Source organism: Carassius auratus, chromosome 4, assembly GCF_003368295.1.
Source record: "Carassius auratus strain Wakin chromosome 4, ASM336829v1, whole genome shotgun sequence".
In the NCBI taxonomy this organism is placed as follows: Eukaryota; Metazoa; Chordata; class Actinopteri; order Cypriniformes; family Cyprinidae; genus Carassius; species Carassius auratus.
In genome coordinates this window covers 22,126,575-22,143,312 of record NC_039246.1, presented here as the reverse complement: position 1 = coordinate 22,143,312, position 16,738 = coordinate 22,126,575, and the positions used below count along the sequence as shown (strand labels likewise).

At 38.2% G+C, this 16,738-nt stretch overlaps 1 protein-coding gene across 2 annotated transcripts in view; it reads right to left on the bottom strand.

The window, feature by feature from the left end:
- LOC113062792 (uncharacterized) overlaps window positions 1-5,656 on the bottom strand; it is a 41,227-nt gene extending 35,571 nt beyond the window's left edge. The window contains exons 1-2 of one of the 2 annotated variants that reach the window (XM_026232778.1): window positions 5,332-5,656; window positions 241-306 (exon numbers count right to left, since the gene is read on the bottom strand). In XM_026232778.1, the coding sequence (XP_026088563.1) occupies window positions 241-306; window positions 5,332-5,526 (261 nt within the window). In that variant the 5' untranslated portion in view covers window positions 5,527-5,656. The remainder of the gene's footprint in view (window positions 1-240; window positions 307-5,331) is intronic. The other variant, XM_026232768.1, reaches the window with a different exon arrangement.
- Between the last annotated feature and the right edge of the window lie 11,082 nt (window positions 5,657-16,738).

The window sequence follows — 16,738 nt, the reverse complement described above, 5'->3', positions numbered from 1 at the left end:
TCACAGTCTCTGGCCTCGTGAAGACGGAGACAGTGAGGTGGATGGGCAGAAGCCATCAGTGCATGTGTGTTTCCAAGCGATAGTGTTTGTTTACAGGAGTCATATTTGAATATCAGGCTCGTTTTATTCGATTATGTCTATGCACGGCATGCTAAATCAATTGGAGTTGTGTTTTGATGAAGCATAATTACGCATGGCAGTCTCGTGCTTTCGTAATTGTGTTCTTACACAAGTACTTACCGTGTGATGCTGTCCTCTGTTCCACAGGACAGCTTGTTTCACAAAACAGAAGTAATATGATGGTGCCTGGGGGACAGAAAACAGGTTTAGATAGGTCTGATGTTGACACTAATTCAACTTGTTTGCTAAGATAAACATGTCTATTATTATTGTTTATATACTGTCACTGTGTTTTATGAACGCTAGTGCATGGTTCGTTGTGCACTATTTGTGCTATGGAAATGCCGTCATTACTTTTCCAAGTCAGGTGTTAATCAATTTTATTATCAATAATGATAACAGTATTGCTACATAATATATTTGTGGAAACTTCAGGGAGATGAATAGAAAGCTAAAACAAACAGAATTTATTAGAAATGTTTTACTATTACTTTCGTTCAGTTTAATGTATTTTTAAAAATCCTGAATAAAATGATAAAATATATATATATATATATATATATATATATATATATATATATATATATATATATATATATATATATATAAAATAAAAACGTACTGACCCTAAACTTTTGAATAGTGGTGCTGATAAATTTTAATAACAACCTGTTGTTAAATAAATAATTAAATAATTTGCTAAATCTAATTCACATACATGCACATTTTTTTACTTCATATATCTATTGTTTGTATAAACCTGAAGCAGGCCAGCAAGAAGAAGCATTCTCAATAAAAATAAAAAAGGTAAAAAATTATTTAGGTCCATACAGTAGGTTTAACTTTGTCAGGCCTAAAAATACATATTGCTAAATAATTGTTTTTTTTACATTTTCTATGGACCCTTCAACACCCCACTGCAGCTCCAGATGTCAGTTTGAAAACATGTGTTTTAAGGACTTTTGATTTCCACCTGTCCGGCAGTGAAATGAAGGGGAAATGCATTAGCTCTTTCTGGCCAGTAAGCAGTCACTCATCAATCAATCACAACATCCTAGCAACCTCATGCAAAACTCCTCCAAACACCTTAAAAACTGATGAACTGATTTTGACAATCATATATAACACACTAGCATTGTGGTGGACAGTTTTGTACAGGAAAGCATTGAACATTTTTTGTATGAAGATGATGAGACACATTTGTTGAAATGATCTTCAGCGTTTCTTATTCAATCTCCTCAGTTTGTGCGCAAACATTGACTACACTAACATGACCACACACACACACACAACTGTGATTCATAGACCTCTTTCTCAGAATGTCAATTGACCCTCTGTCTTTGCCCGAGAGCTGTGTTGCATCTCAATAGTGAATACCGACCACTGCACTAGCCTTTCTGAGGAAGTTCATCAAGCTCTCATCAGCTATCTTTGCCTTTAGCTGCAATACAGCTGGCCTGTGGGGGTCTCGACTCCATCGCTCAGATCCCTTTTTCTTTTCACTCGCTCTCGGACACTCTCATCTATCTGACCTGTGGCCCAGGGCTCCAGCAGAGACTCATCCATCACCACAGACATCTCACAATTCCTCTGTCTATCTCTGTCCCTGTTCAATGAGGTCACGTATTTAGCTCCTCTAAGGTCATCAGTCTCACTGTTGCAGATGCCAGAGCTTCTGAGTCAGCTTCAGCCTGGCAGCCTGGTGCTTTTTCCTCTCTTTCAGTGGCCACACACTGGGGCAGGGAATTGTGCCATATGAAGCCACCGGCCCACCTGTGGGCAATGAGTGGGACCTGCAGAGTGGGACCAAAGGAAGAATATCGAACGCCTGCTTGAACCTGTCCATTGAGAAGAATTAGGAAAATCACTATTGACAGGTTGCGGCATTGTCCTCTTGTCTAAGTTTTGATTTAGGCTTGTTTGGTACAAAACCGTTGGATTTAGCCACATTTAAAACCATTGTAAATGTGCATGGGTCTGGCTCTGTAGAAGCTTTAGGACACATCATTATTATGCACATATTTATTCAACAAAAGTTCATTCACCATTCTTCCCCTTTTGAAAGCAACTAGGAACATACTGGGAATTTATAACTGGATATATATATATATATATATGATAATATATATATATTTAAATATACTTGTAGATATATTTGTAGATATATTTTTCCACATCTATTTATCAGTTTTACCATCTTTAATGCATCTTGAATAGCTAATTTAACCTAAGGGAACAGAGCTGACAATCACCAGTGCCATAGAGTTAAAAATGACTTCTCTACCTGCCTCTGAACGTAACTGCGGTCAACATTCTTAACTAAAGACTCTTAAAGATAAAATGCCCTTCAATTTCTGCTTGTCCTATTATGCTCTTCACCCAAACGACTGCTGGACGATGCACAATAGCCAAATCCCATAGCTGAATTGTGGCCTCTTAGTACACAATAACCTGTCTTCACCCTAATTACTCCCTGAATGTGAATTCAAGTATGTTTGGGTCCACATGGGTGATCCTGAGGCAGCAGAACACAGAGATTAGACCCTAGAGACCATAAGAATATAGTGCTTGTGTTTTTGTGAAGGAGGACAGTAATATTCATTCTACACCGATTGGCAAAGGGACGGACAAGACCAGCAGACCTCATGAGACCCTAAGACTCATTAAAAGTCACAACACCACAGGCTGCGTTTAAACATCAGGAGGGCAGCTTGGGTGAACAGCGGCCTTGATTAGATGTCATATTCATGTCGTAATCCAACACCCTGCCTTAGAGGTCACAGGGTGATGGTCTTATTTCAATCGGGGCCCTCGAGCAAACATAAGCGGGTCTGCACTGCGTCTAGTCAGCCCACACCATTCTGCTCTCCTCTCTGAACTTCTCATCATTGAGATCCGTAATGAAATTGGACAGGCGTGATTGGTGTTTTCTGTATCCCATCGTCCAATTCACCAGATGAGATTAGGCCAATTCCAGGCAGATGGACTTTCCATTGCCTCAGTGTCTCAGAGGCGCAGCAGAGCCCCTGTCCTTTGGGCTTTTCCTGTCAGGGAGACTGTATACTATTGCATCACACAGAATGAGGCCAGACAGGAAATGCTCCTCGGCTGGTTTAGAGACACAGGAAATGTGAAGCTTGTCAAAAACAAGTAGGTGGAAGAAGGAAGATCAAATTACTTGATGTACTAATAAGCAAAGTGGTCCTTTCTTCTCCTCCCTCACTGTCTCTTTCTCTCTTGGCTTGTGGGCCATCTGTCCATTTCTTAAGGAACCTTCTTGCATATTTTCCAATTATTGCAAACTGTCTTATATAAGAAGATAAGATTTAATCAGTGTTATGGACGATAATTGAAGCGGTGAGTCAGAGACCAGACGATCACTCTGTATTGGCCATATTTCATGGGCTGATATGTACAAACACACAAGCACACTTTTATCTTTTTAACAAATCTCAGCTGCCCTCCTCTGGAGACAATAAATGCTGAGAGACACAAAATGTTAAGTGAATTAGCAGAGATGTGCAGGATGGGAAAGGCTGTATAAATACACAGTCACACAGTCACTGAAAACAGAATCAAAGATTGATCTTGAAATTTAAGAATCATTATCAGGAATGTTGAAGTGAAGATTGTGATTAATCATAAAAATCTATATATTTTTAGTTTTAGTTTAGGGACCTATTAATTCTACCTATTAAGTATTGCTTGTTAGCATGCATATTTGCTAGCATATTAGCTGTTTATTATTACTTATAAAGCACATATTCTGCATGACCATATTTTACATCCCTAATCTTACCCAATACCTAAACTTAACAACTTCCTACTAGTTGATAGTAAGTTAATAGTGAGAACTGAACCTTAAAATAAAGTATTTTACACATATTTGTGTAGCTTTTGCTACTGGTCTTTCTACAATCCTTTCCTTTAAAGAGACAGTTCACCCCAAAATTTTATTTCTGTCTTTACATATTCACCTTTTTGTCATTAAAAAAGTATAAGACTTTTCACTCATCTTCAAAACACAAATGAAATGTTTAAGCATCAACTTCTTGTTTTGGGACTTTCATATGGATTTGACAGAAAACTGTCAGGTTTAATTAAAAATATCTTCATTTTGTGTGCTTCAAAGAAGCGTTTTAACTACATGGGGATGAGCAATTAATTACAGAATAAGTTTTGTCTAAACTAAACCTTTAAGAACTCATCACTCTGAACAACAAAAAAGGAACAAAATATTCCAGATTGATGACTGATATTCATTCAGCCTAGACAGATAAAGTTTTCAGTCTCAATTGAGTTAATATAAACAGATCACTGTCTTAGCTTATGGAGCAATCTCTGACAAACCACATTACACAGACGTCCGCAACAAGAGAATTACCAAGCTAACACACAACAAACACACACCCTAACATCATCCACACACAACATTACAACACAGAACATCAATCAAACCACAAAAGCACCGCGAACACATGAGGAAATCCTTTTCCTCCCAAAACAATGAGGTCTCCAAACTGCAACCCTATTAATATTCTACAAAAGAGGCAGGCCTTGATCCCCAGCATGGAGGAGACCGGTGTAAACCACATGCACAAAACCAATGGCCCACTGCAGCTCGCCGGGTCAGCTATGATGAGCCATGAATGTAACCGTCCAACCAATCTGGTTTAATAGTGTCCATCCTCGCCACCTTTGCAGAGCCAATGGTGTGTGTACGTGTTGACTCTGAGGGTCAGAGGGGCTCCACAGATTCTGTGACCCCGAAAGGAGACCGGAGAATCAGAAGCAGACCCCCACTGCTTGGACAGAGCCTTCTTTATGCGCTAATCTGCTAGCATCAGCGATCAATATGGTGAGTGGTACTGCCACAATAGCAGGAGCAGGAGTTAGCACCTTGCCCGATTTCGAAGGCTCTCCAAGGGTGGCCATAAAGCTGAAGTTTGCCTTGCCCGTCACTGACCTCTGGCACAGCCGCACCCCAGCAGCTAACCTGCTTACATTCATTATGAAAACCTGGGCAGATGCTCTGATTTCAGGCCTGCTGTTGCCTTCTCTCTTGTCCCTGCTTCCTCATCCTCTCAACATGGTGTCGATTTGAAGTGCTTTTTAATTTCTAAAGCAAAGATCAGAGATCCACTGACAGGCCGAGCTTAATGTTATCCATGCTAAAGGGTTTTGAAGAACCCTGGTGTGCCGGAGACTCACCGTATTTCTCCAGCGCTGGGGTCTGGAGCTCAGATGCCAGGCCTTGCTGTTGTTACATCTCCCAGGGTGACCGAAACAAGGTTGAGTGCCTCCGACAGAATGTGGTTTCCAGCTGTAAATGTGCCTGTTAGGTCCATTCTCATTATTCAACATGGTATGTATTCTGTAGCACAGCCTTTTTACTCTAAAACTCATGTTTTTGGTGGTTATTTGGACAGAAAGAGATGTCTAGGCTTCTGTTGTCCTTGTGATCCAGCCGATTTGGTCTTGCTCTCTGGAATGAAACACTCGAGAGCTCATTGCTTCTGTTAATGATTATACTAAACCAGTCAGGTGAGTCATCTTTATCGAAAATTAAGAAATACACACACAAGCCCAAAACAGTGGATGGCAGCGGTAGACAAAGGGCTTTTCAGAGCGTGGAAAGACTAGGCAAGGATCAGATTCTTTCCTGCTACATGCATAAATCTGCCGTTGTGCTTAATTACATTACTGAGAATTTACAGAGTCGTTTTAAGGAAACCACACACACTATCAGTCCTACAAATCAAAGCTTATTAGAGGGAATGTGTGCGAGTGTGTGTTTCCCCTTGAACACGTCAGTGGGACTGCTGTCTATCTGCCATTTTAATCATATCTCATTAGTGTGAGAGGATTTCAAGGATTGAAGTTGTCTTATGCTCGTTCGCTCTTCAGCTGGGACCAAATATTCAGGAGAAATATTAACCAAACTACTAATGTGAGCTTGTTCCCTTGGATACAACCAGAAATGTCAACAGACATAAAAACTTTACTGGTTTTGCTTGGGTACAAGAAATAGAGAATATCAACAGGAAAACAATCAGAATGAGGGTCAGTGATATATGGTTGATGTGTCCATGATTAATAAACAGAAAAATATTTAAAAGAATCTAGTTGAAAGCCTGGTTCTTAGAAATGTACTGTTTGGATCCGATGTGGATTTCTTTGGTCACACTTTATTTTAAGGTCCAATTGTCGCTATTAACAAACAATTAACTACAACTTTTGCCTCAATAAACTCCCAATTTACTGTTTATTAATAGTTTGTAAGGTAATTGGGTCACACTTTATTTTAAGGTGTCTTTGTTACAGTGTAATTATACATTTGAGTACTAAGTAATATAACCATGTGTAATTACTATATGGTTAGGGTTTGGCTTAGGTTTACTTGCATAATTATGCATAATTAATTGATATTATAATAGTAAGTACAGTACATGTAACATGTGGAACAAAGACACCTTAAAATAAAGTGTTACTAGTAGTTGTTAAGTTCAGGTATTGGGTAAGATTAGGGATGTACATGGTCAAATAGAATATGTGCTTTATAAGTACTTATAGATGGCCAATGTTTTATTAATAGGTTATAATAATAAGCAACTAGATAATAGTGATTATAAAATTGTACCATTCCCTTTATACCATTAAAAAAGTTTACATTATATTTACAGTGTATTTACTGACCTTTAAAAGTCATGTGACATAGCAATCAAGTCAAAAGACATATATATTCCTTAAACCACAAAAAATATTTCGAAATTCTTCATCATGGTATTTTTTTATCCCCCAATAATTGTTTTCAGATATTAAAAATATACCAAACATTTTAAGAGGTGTATTTATTTGACTGAATGTATAGATTGTATTATTAATGTTTTTTATCTCTTAGAGTGTATGATCCTGCTTTAAGATCTTTCTATTATGCACAACAGAGATTGTTAATTCTGGGTAATCCAGATGCAACAAAGCCAGTTGCTAAGGCACGCACAGAAAAAATGCTTTGTCAGTGAAATGTTTCCTAGAGAGAAAAGCCGTGTTTAGCTATTTAATGGCTCAGAGTGATATAGTTGTTGCCCTTCATTTGCAGATACATAACCTAACCTTATAAGCAAAAACAGGAAAAAGAATCAATGCTAAATGTTATCAAGCTTTGAACCAAAAATCACTAGTACTGGAACGTGCATGTAAGACTTTGAAATATGCATCTTAGAATCATATGAAAGCTTAAGTAAATGTCTGAAGTGAATAAGATCTAGCCATTCTACCAGGTATTGTTAGCTTAAAAGCAACAGGACAAAAGCTGGTGGTTCTGGGCTTATCCCATCTCAGCAGGACACCCGAACCCCCTGTGGGACCGACTCACTCTAGTCCTAAACTTCATCTCGGCCTGAGAGCCCACACTGGGCCATTATACAGCCATTCCATCAATCTGTCAAACAAGAACAGACACATGCACTACAATAAGGTCTCCCTGCATCTCTGCTTTAATGTTCCCTCTTCACAATATGGTTTTTGCGACACTATATCAGTGGAGCTACTTCTACCCCACTGAGTGATTTTGCTTGGGAAAAATAACTGTGACATATATCTGAGCCCATAAGGTGGCATTATAAGAATATTCAAGAGTCAATAACATCTTGATTATGTGGGGGGATTCATAACTTTGGTTTTCAAAAAAGTTTACTGTGAGGCACTCAGAATATTATAATAATAAAACACAATATTTTTTTACATTTGAAAGCAGAAATGTGAAGTTTATAATTTACTTCCATTAACTGTTCTGTTTAAACTTTTGTTCCTCTTATTTTTATAGTCACTTTAGGCATAACTTGAAAGACAAATTTAGTTTTATTCACACTAAAGAGATCTGGAATAATCAGGCTAATATTAAATAACTGAAAGACTAATTTCTCACTAGAAATTAAGTATAAAGTGTGTTTTTCTGTAAGAATTTTGGTAACCAAACCATTTTGGTTCTATCTTATGTACAAAAACATTAAGACATTTCTCATAAATATATTCTTTCATGTTCCACAGGAGAAAAAAGCTCATAGGCTGGAACAACATGAGGATGAGAAAATCATGATAGAATTATTTTAAGTGAATTATTCCTTTAACAAACTAGAAACTGAATGAAAATGAATGGAGTACACTGTCTTCGAGAATGTAAATGAAGTCTTGATTGCTATTACTGCACATGCTACATGAAAAAGCATGAAAAAAATAAAATTATATATATATATACACACTAAAATATATGCAATTTAATGCAAAATATATGCATTAAACACCTAAATAAAAGACATTTGCAGTGCTGTGTGTTTACACATATGTGAGCAAATGTATGACTGAGAGGCGCAGCTAACTGAGGGAGTGCACAGAGGCGAGAAACTACGAACATCCAAACAATATCTGGACTCTGCTCTGTACTCACTCCTGGACAGGCTATTCACCCCATCTACAAGTAAAGAAGAAAAGAGAACTCCAAACTCTCTATAAAGCCCTTTCAGTAGTGATTTGTTATTCTCCTCTTTTTTTCCCCCTTACTCTCCTAAACAGTCAAAAGAAGAAGAAAAAAATGTGGAATGGGGCTTTTGTGGGAGGAGGCCTGAATAAATTTTACATACTCCAGGCAGCGTACATAGTGATTGCCGCTTCCCCTAAAACTTTCTTTTCTCTCTCTCGCTCTTTTTTTTTTCAGAAAACACTTTCCTTGCTGAATGGGCACCTATTAGTGACTCCATTATGGAGGCAGAGCACTTCAATGGCTCCTGGCTGTGAGGCTCTATGGCAAAGCCTCAGGCTCAGCGTAGCCCACCCCAAACAGCCTCCCGCAGTCCACACTCACTGTATTGATAGGTAGGCGCAGTGTGGAGTTGGTTGATGTGTGCGATTTGGGAGGGGTTGGGAAGGGGGGCCTCATCATCTTTTTTTGTGTGATCTCCAGGTGCTTTGGGAGAAAGTGTGGCTTTGAAAGAGGAGAGAGAATGTAGAAAAAAGTTAGAGGTTGTGCATTGTGCTGTGCTTTCCACACTAGTCATTTAAATCCAGAATGCAATGTTCAACATGCATTAGCTGATCTCCATAATAATCCCTTCCATCCCCGCTGCACACACTCTCATACACATATACAACACTTCCCAGCCCCCCGACCAACTGCATGATTGGTAATGGACATTATGCACTCCACAAAAAGAAGGAAACTCATAGATTACTTGTAGATAACTTGTTATTTGACTTCAACACAAGATAAGAAAACGTTATTATATATTGTTAATTAGGGCTGAAAGTCATTCCCAAAAATAATTAATTCTTCACTGCAGGGCCTAACATGCCCAAACATGTTTTGTCAATTTCAATATTTAGATTTATTTTTATTTGAGTTTTAGTTTTTTTGTTTAGTTTTTTATTTTTTATTTTAGCATTTTGTTATACATATGAAATATTTATATTATAACTATTTAAAAATGATTTAAATAGTTTTAACTTTAGTTAACAATAACAAAGGTAGAAATGCCTTAAGAGCTTGGTTAATGGTTGAAGTTATGAAAAGACTTAAATCTGTTGATTCAGTTCAACAAAATTATTATTTATTTGGTGACTCTTTCTCTAGGTTACAGGTGCATCTCAATAAATTAGAATGTCGTGGAAAAGTTCATTTATTTCAGTAATTCAACTCAAAATGTGAAACTCATGTAATAAATAAATTCAATGCACACAGACTGAAGTAGTTTTAGTCTTTGGTTCTTTTAATTGTTTTGTTTTTTGTGTGTGTGTGTGAGTTGTTTGCCTTCTGGAAAGTATGCTAATTTACTGCACATGTACTCAATACTTGGTAGGGGCTCCTTTTGCTTTAACTACTGCCTCAGTTCGACATGGCATGGAGGTGATCAGTTTGTGGCACTGCTGAGGTGGTATGGAAGTCCAGGTTTCTTTGACAGTGGCCTTTAGCTCATCTGCATTTTTTGGTCTCTTGTTTCTCATCTTCCTTTTGACAATACCCCATAGATTCTCTCTGGGGTTCAGGTCTGGTGAGTTTGCTGGCCGGTCAAGCAAACCACCACCATGGTCATTCAACCAACTTTTGGTGCTTTTGGCAGTGTGGGCAGGTGCCAGATCCTGCTGAAAAATGAAATAAGCATCTTCAAAAAGCTGGTCAGCAGAGGGAAGCATGAAGTGCTCAAAGCATTTCTGGGTAAACAGGTGCAGGGACTGTCAAAAAACTCAATAGACCAACAACAGCAGATGACATTGCACCCCAAATCATCCCAGACTGTGGAAACTTAACACTGGACTTCAAGCAACTTTTGCTATGAGCTTCTCCAACCTTCCTTCATATTTCTAGGACCTTGGTTTCCAAATAAAATACAAAATCTGAAAAGTGGACTTGGACCACTGGGCAACAGTCCAGTTCTTCTTCTCCTTAGCCCAGGTAAGATGCCTCTGACATTGTCTGTGGTTCAGCAAATTCCTTGACACGTCTGTGTGTGGTGGCTCTTGATGCCTTGACCCCAGCCTCGGTCCATTACTTGTGAAGTTCACTCAAATTCTTGAATTGATTTTGCTTGACAGTCCTCATACGGCTGGGGTTCTCTCGGTTGGTTGTGCATCTTTTTTTCCAAAACGTCTTCCTTCCCCTCAACTCTCTGTTAACATGCTTGGATACAGCACTCTGTGAACAGCCAGCTTCTTTAACAATAAATGTTTGTGGCTTACCCTCCTTGTGAAGGGTGAAAAAGTATTTTTCTCTCCATTAAACCTGCCAACCACCATGCTCTACACATTTCTTTAATTGGTATAAAACAACAACAACAAATTAATCTCTTGTTGTTTCATCTCTACTGTTAAAATTAAAAAGCAGTTTATTTAATTTGTATCTTGTGCTACTGCAACAAAATGACTCCACTGTAAAATCAAAAATACACAGAGCGAGCAAAAATGTGAGGCACAGCTAGTTATAATGGTAATTAAACAATGTTTACATATAAATAAAAGCCTACATGAAAGTGTGTCATATAAATTGGTCTCTTCATTAGAAATGAGCCTACTGATTGCCACCATTGATTTACAAAATATCTGAATTACAGTATATTCTGCAGTTCTTTCCTGCTGTGCCGGATATCTATACTTTTCAAGGTATCATATCGAAGTTAGAAATTCAAGTATTGTGACAAAATTAAGTTTTTAAGGGTGCCACAAATTTGTAAAAATTTCCAAAGGGTGCCGCGACTAAAAAAAGGTTGGGAAACACTGATCTATAGGGCAGCCTTGTTCTACATCCCACGTCATTTGCATGTGCCACGGGGAAAGCAGTCCGACATTTCTTTAGTGTGCATGTGATGAAAGGGCATCACATTAGTGTTGTGTGTGAGTATGATCATGTTTTTGTGATTAGGGTAGTGTGATGGTGTGTGTGTGTGTGTGTTTGCTATAAAGGAATGGAGAGGGCTTCAGCTGGGTGAAAATGGAGGAGGGGGGCTATGTCTATGTTTTGTGGAAGTCTCTATGTGAGAGTTCAAATGGGCTTGTGTGTGTTTATGTGTACGTGTGCGCATGTGTGTGTGTGGTTTAGGAGAGAGACTAGCGTTTAGAAAGAAGGGCTCTATGTTGAGTATGGAGTTATTGTTCAGCCATGCTTACCTCCACGGGGAACCATCTGCTCCCTGTCAATGCGTCACCTGCTCGTCTGAGCCGTTGCCACGGAAACTGGGGGAGGAGGATTAGGAGAGGTTAGGCCTCTGAGGAGAGGGCCCGTCCAGGAATATGGAGGAGGTTGCCCCGGGAAACATCTAAAAGGAACTTGAAAAATGTCACCCTCTACTGGTTAAGCTACATGCAGAGGCTATCATCACGCCCATGCTGACTGATATGCTCAAGGGGGCATTGCTTGTTGCAATATTGATGTTGTATCTATGCATGTGAGAGTAAATCTGTGACATAATTTGTAGGTGGTGAATGACAAATGCATCTGTCTGTGATCGGAATTTCCAAACGGTGATATAGAGGTGAGGACAAGCTGGGATCGAGCAATAGACAGTACAAACAAATGTTGTGCATTACAAGAAGTGTGTCACTGGAAGCAGCCTATCATTTAAAGGAGTTCTAATAAACAGACACGGTTCCTGTGCATTCAGTCCAGAGTCAAAGCACACAGTCTGACACTCCACTGAAAGAGCCTTGCGTGGGAGAGACCCATTACAGTTCCATTACAAACATACACCAGAGCCATTTCAAGTGTCTATATACATCACACTTTTATTTTACCCTATTATTTAATGTCTTTCTATTATTCCACATCATACTTGTCTGGTATTCTATCTATCTATCTATCTGTCCGTCCGTCCGTCCGTCTCTCCATCTGTATCTTTTCACCATCTCAATTGTTAAGTCTATATCTCAGTTGTTATATTTATCATTATTTAGCCTATCTATCATCTTTCTGTCGACTATCCTTTCTGTATCATTTGATCTACACTACCTGTCTATCTGCCTAGCTCTCTATTATTTTTTTATTCTTGTCTGTCTATATTGTGGTCCACCTGTATCTATTCATCTATTACTGTTTCTGTCCTCCTTCATCTATTGGCATGGCACTGTGAACACTATAAATTTAGATGTTACAACAAGTTAAATGCAAATTGGGTTCTATTACCACAGAAGATATTTTTAACTAAGCATGTGAAAAAAAGAAACAACTTACATGTGGTTTTTAAAACAGAGGTTTTATAATAGAGGTTAATTAGACATAGGCCTACACAACCACATTGCCCCTTAGACATTCATTGTAAGTGGATTTCTGCCAACACATTTTGTGTTGAATATCTTGTCAAGACAAGTCATGATTATTTATATAGTGTTTTTTACAATTCAGATTGTCTCAAAGCAGCTTTGCAGTGTAAAATAGGAAAATAGTGTATTGAAGGAACCAAAACTTCATCATTCTACTCTGGCCAGACGAAACCAGCAGTTTCTTCTGTGGTCTTGTCCAGATGGCTGTCTAGGTGACTGCAGTGACCATCTGATCTGGATACAGACTAGATCTGGGTGGTTACAGTGACCTAGGAATAACAATGAAAAAGACTAATATTAGCGTATATGCCATTCTTCTACATCAGGTGTTATGGAAACAAATTGTTAAATAAAGTAATTATTTTTGTTTTATTAGTGCACAAAAAGTATTGTCTTTGCTTCATAACATTACTGTTGAACCACTGATGGCAGATGGACTATTCTGAAGATGCTTTTCATACTTTTCTGGACCTTGACAATGTGTTTTACTTTTACAAGCTACGCAATATCGTGTTCATATTGCATATTTATCAAAGGCTATAATGAATGCGATATTGCGTAGCTTGTCAGTGATCTACGGCTCTGTCTATTTAATTGTGCTCCATTTCAAAGCAGGTGATGGATTTAATCAGCGGTAATCACGGAACTAGATTTACTGAATAGATGCGCATGATCATATCGTTAGATATATCGCCCAGCCCTAGTTAAAGGCCTCCCGGTTTTCATCCAAAGTATTAAATTGTGTTTTGAAGACGAACAAAGTTTTTGCGGTTTTTGGAATGACATGGGGGTGAGTGATTAATGACAAAATTTTATTTTTGGGGTGGAGTATCCCTTTAACACCTTTGTTTTATCAGATATTAGCAGTAAGATATTTCTAGTCATCCAATTGTTTTCTATCAACTATGCAATGTTAGTTTTGCAAATTGATATGCTTCATTGGGCCACAAAAAATATAGAGCTGTGTATTATAACAGTGAAAGCTAATACCATGTTTCCTGATGATATCCCCCAAAGGTTAACTTTTAAATCGTGAAAATCAGTGGCCTTTGTACTGAGCCTTGAGGTACTCCATAATGCACTTGTGACTAGTATGATTCCTCATCATTAACTGCTTTTTTCCCTACGTTTTTTAAACTGCTAAGTAGTTACACACAGAAATTATTAACAACAAATCAAAATTAATTCTGTGGAAACTCACAGTTTTAGTTACCCAGAGCATCCCTTTAATTTTCAAATCTATATCAACACAGAAATGTTATTGCTCTGATCCTGCTTAGTGTTTAAAGGAGGTGTGAATCCACCACTGCCCTGTCTCACATGAACACTCACCTGCAGACAATCAGGAATCAGAGGGGATGCTTTTAGTGACAGGAGAAAGTGATTCAGCAGTTTTCTTGCAGCCCACGTCCCTTTTCCACTGGGCTCATCAGGTAGCCATCGCGCTGAGCACACTCTAATACCCAGGGGAGTGTTTTGTCACTCGCATTCTAATTATTACTCAGACTGACAACAGAAGTGCCCCTGAGGCCAGTAAACCTTGTATCTTATCTATGCTGCTGTCTCATGCCTGCACCAATGTTGTTACTTTCAAACTGCCAGATGGATCAAAACTGAATAGAAAGGGGTCTGGGGATTTGAGATTTTTAACTCAGTGTACTTTATGAAAAATGCAAGGCTTTTGCAGACTTTGGTTAAGCTATCCACAGACTGACAGCCAAACTAAAACATGTATTATGTATCTGACTATGATATTGAATTTATAGAACAGTTCAGCCAACAAGTTGTTCAAATTAAGTACTTTTAGACACAATATTGTCAGATACCAATAAAAATAGTTCTTAACCAAACAAAAGCATGAAACATTTTATGTGTCTGAGTAGCAGTAATTTCATTCTTCCGTGAATCTTTTTTTGTGTGTGTGTGTGTGTTTGATTCAATGGCTGTTGTTAAATTCAGAATAGCATAATAGCATACTCTTGCCATTTCTTGCATATCTTTATAGCAAAAATAGTATACTTGTATGCTTTTCTGAATTCAGCCAGTCACTTGTTTCATTGATGAATGAATTACTTTTTTTAACAAATCATTTGATTGGATCAATGGCTGTCTTAAAAAGCATGTGGCTGAATTAAGAATAGCATTCTAGCATACTTCTCTTGTTATTGGTTATAGTAAGATAAGTATGCTATTTTGAATTCTGCAAGTCACTTGTTTTGCAGATGAATTAATTATTATTTTTTAATTAATCAGTTGAGAAAATTAGGAAGACTGCTTTTGAGTAACATACTACTTTTGTTATTTCTCATAGTAAGCTTAGTATGCTATTCCGAATCTAGCAAGTCACTTGTTTCATTGATAAATGAATTAGTATTTTTAAACAAATCAGCCGAGTTAATCAACAACTCACTTAGAAAGACCATAGGTGTGTCCCAATTTGCATACTTGTTCACTATTCTGTTCCATTTTTAGTATAAGCAGTAATTAATGTGTTTACACTGAAAATTCCAAAAAGAAAATGCTCTTCACATGCCTGGATGATGCACTCAATTAACTGAAAAATGTGGAATGTTGGACACTTCATACACTCAACAGACTCTGTTGCTGGATGAAAACATAGTGCATAATAAAGGTGTATAGTGTGTCATTTAGGTCACAGCTTATGGCTGAATACTGACTTACAAACACACTAATCTCACTTTGTCATAGTAAGACTAGTATGCTATTCCGATTTCTGCAAGTCACTTTTGTTGATTAATGAATTGCTGATTATTATTTATTTATTTTTGCAAAATTGGCATGAATGAATGATTAAATGACTCTCCTATAAAGACATACACTTGTTTCATCCCTGTATGAATCAGTGTTTTGAACAAATCAGTTGAGTGAATGATTAAATGACTCACTCATAAAGACACTTGTTTAATTCCTGAATGAAGGAATTCATTTGTTTATACTGATGTAACCTGCAGAAAGAGTCAATGAAAATTCAATGAATGCACAGACTGACAGCCTATCTGAAATAATACAGATAAGCGGAGTGATACAAACAGGAGAAGAAAAAAAAGACTGCATATCAGTAAAACCTGTTTCATCAGCTTCACTAGGTGCTGCAGACAACTAAATACAGCTCTGGAAATATTAAAGAAATTGTTATATTATAATTCACTGGTATTATTTAGTGGAAAAATAGCTTTAGATAAATATATTCAGAAAATATTTGGGCCATTTTCCATTGATTTTCCATTTGATATAAGCTTTGTCCAACAACATGTTGCTCTGTGTCATGCTATTGCAGAAAACCACTTGTGTCTGCAGAAAATGTGCTGGATTTTTTCCTCCTGAAAGTCGTGTTCATCTTCATTAGCATTCCCTCTATTCCTCTCTTCTGCATGGCCTCTGGGTGAGCGTGATCCTGGGAGAGAGACTGTCAGGGCCACGTGTAGTGGGGGGGCACTGCGCTGGGTGTAAAATCTGATTAAGCGGTGGGCGAGCGTGTCCGAGCGTGGCTGTTGTGTGGACCAGCTCGCGCGGCTGTGGGTTCCCAGCGTGCCGTTTGGAGGTTAAGTGCCACAGAAAAGACTCTCATTATCCCGAGTGAGAACTGCCCATGTGGCTGCCCGCTCGACCCCTCGCTTTCTCTCTCTCTTTCCTTCTCTCCATGTCCCTCTCTGTCACTCCCTCACTCATTCATCCTTCCTTCTCAAGCTGCGCCGCTGAAAGCTTCCAAAACGTTTAATTCACTCTCCCTTGACCCCCTTTCGGCCCCCTCTCCTCCACTGTCTCTCTCTAGTCTTTATGTGTAAGAAAAGAGCTC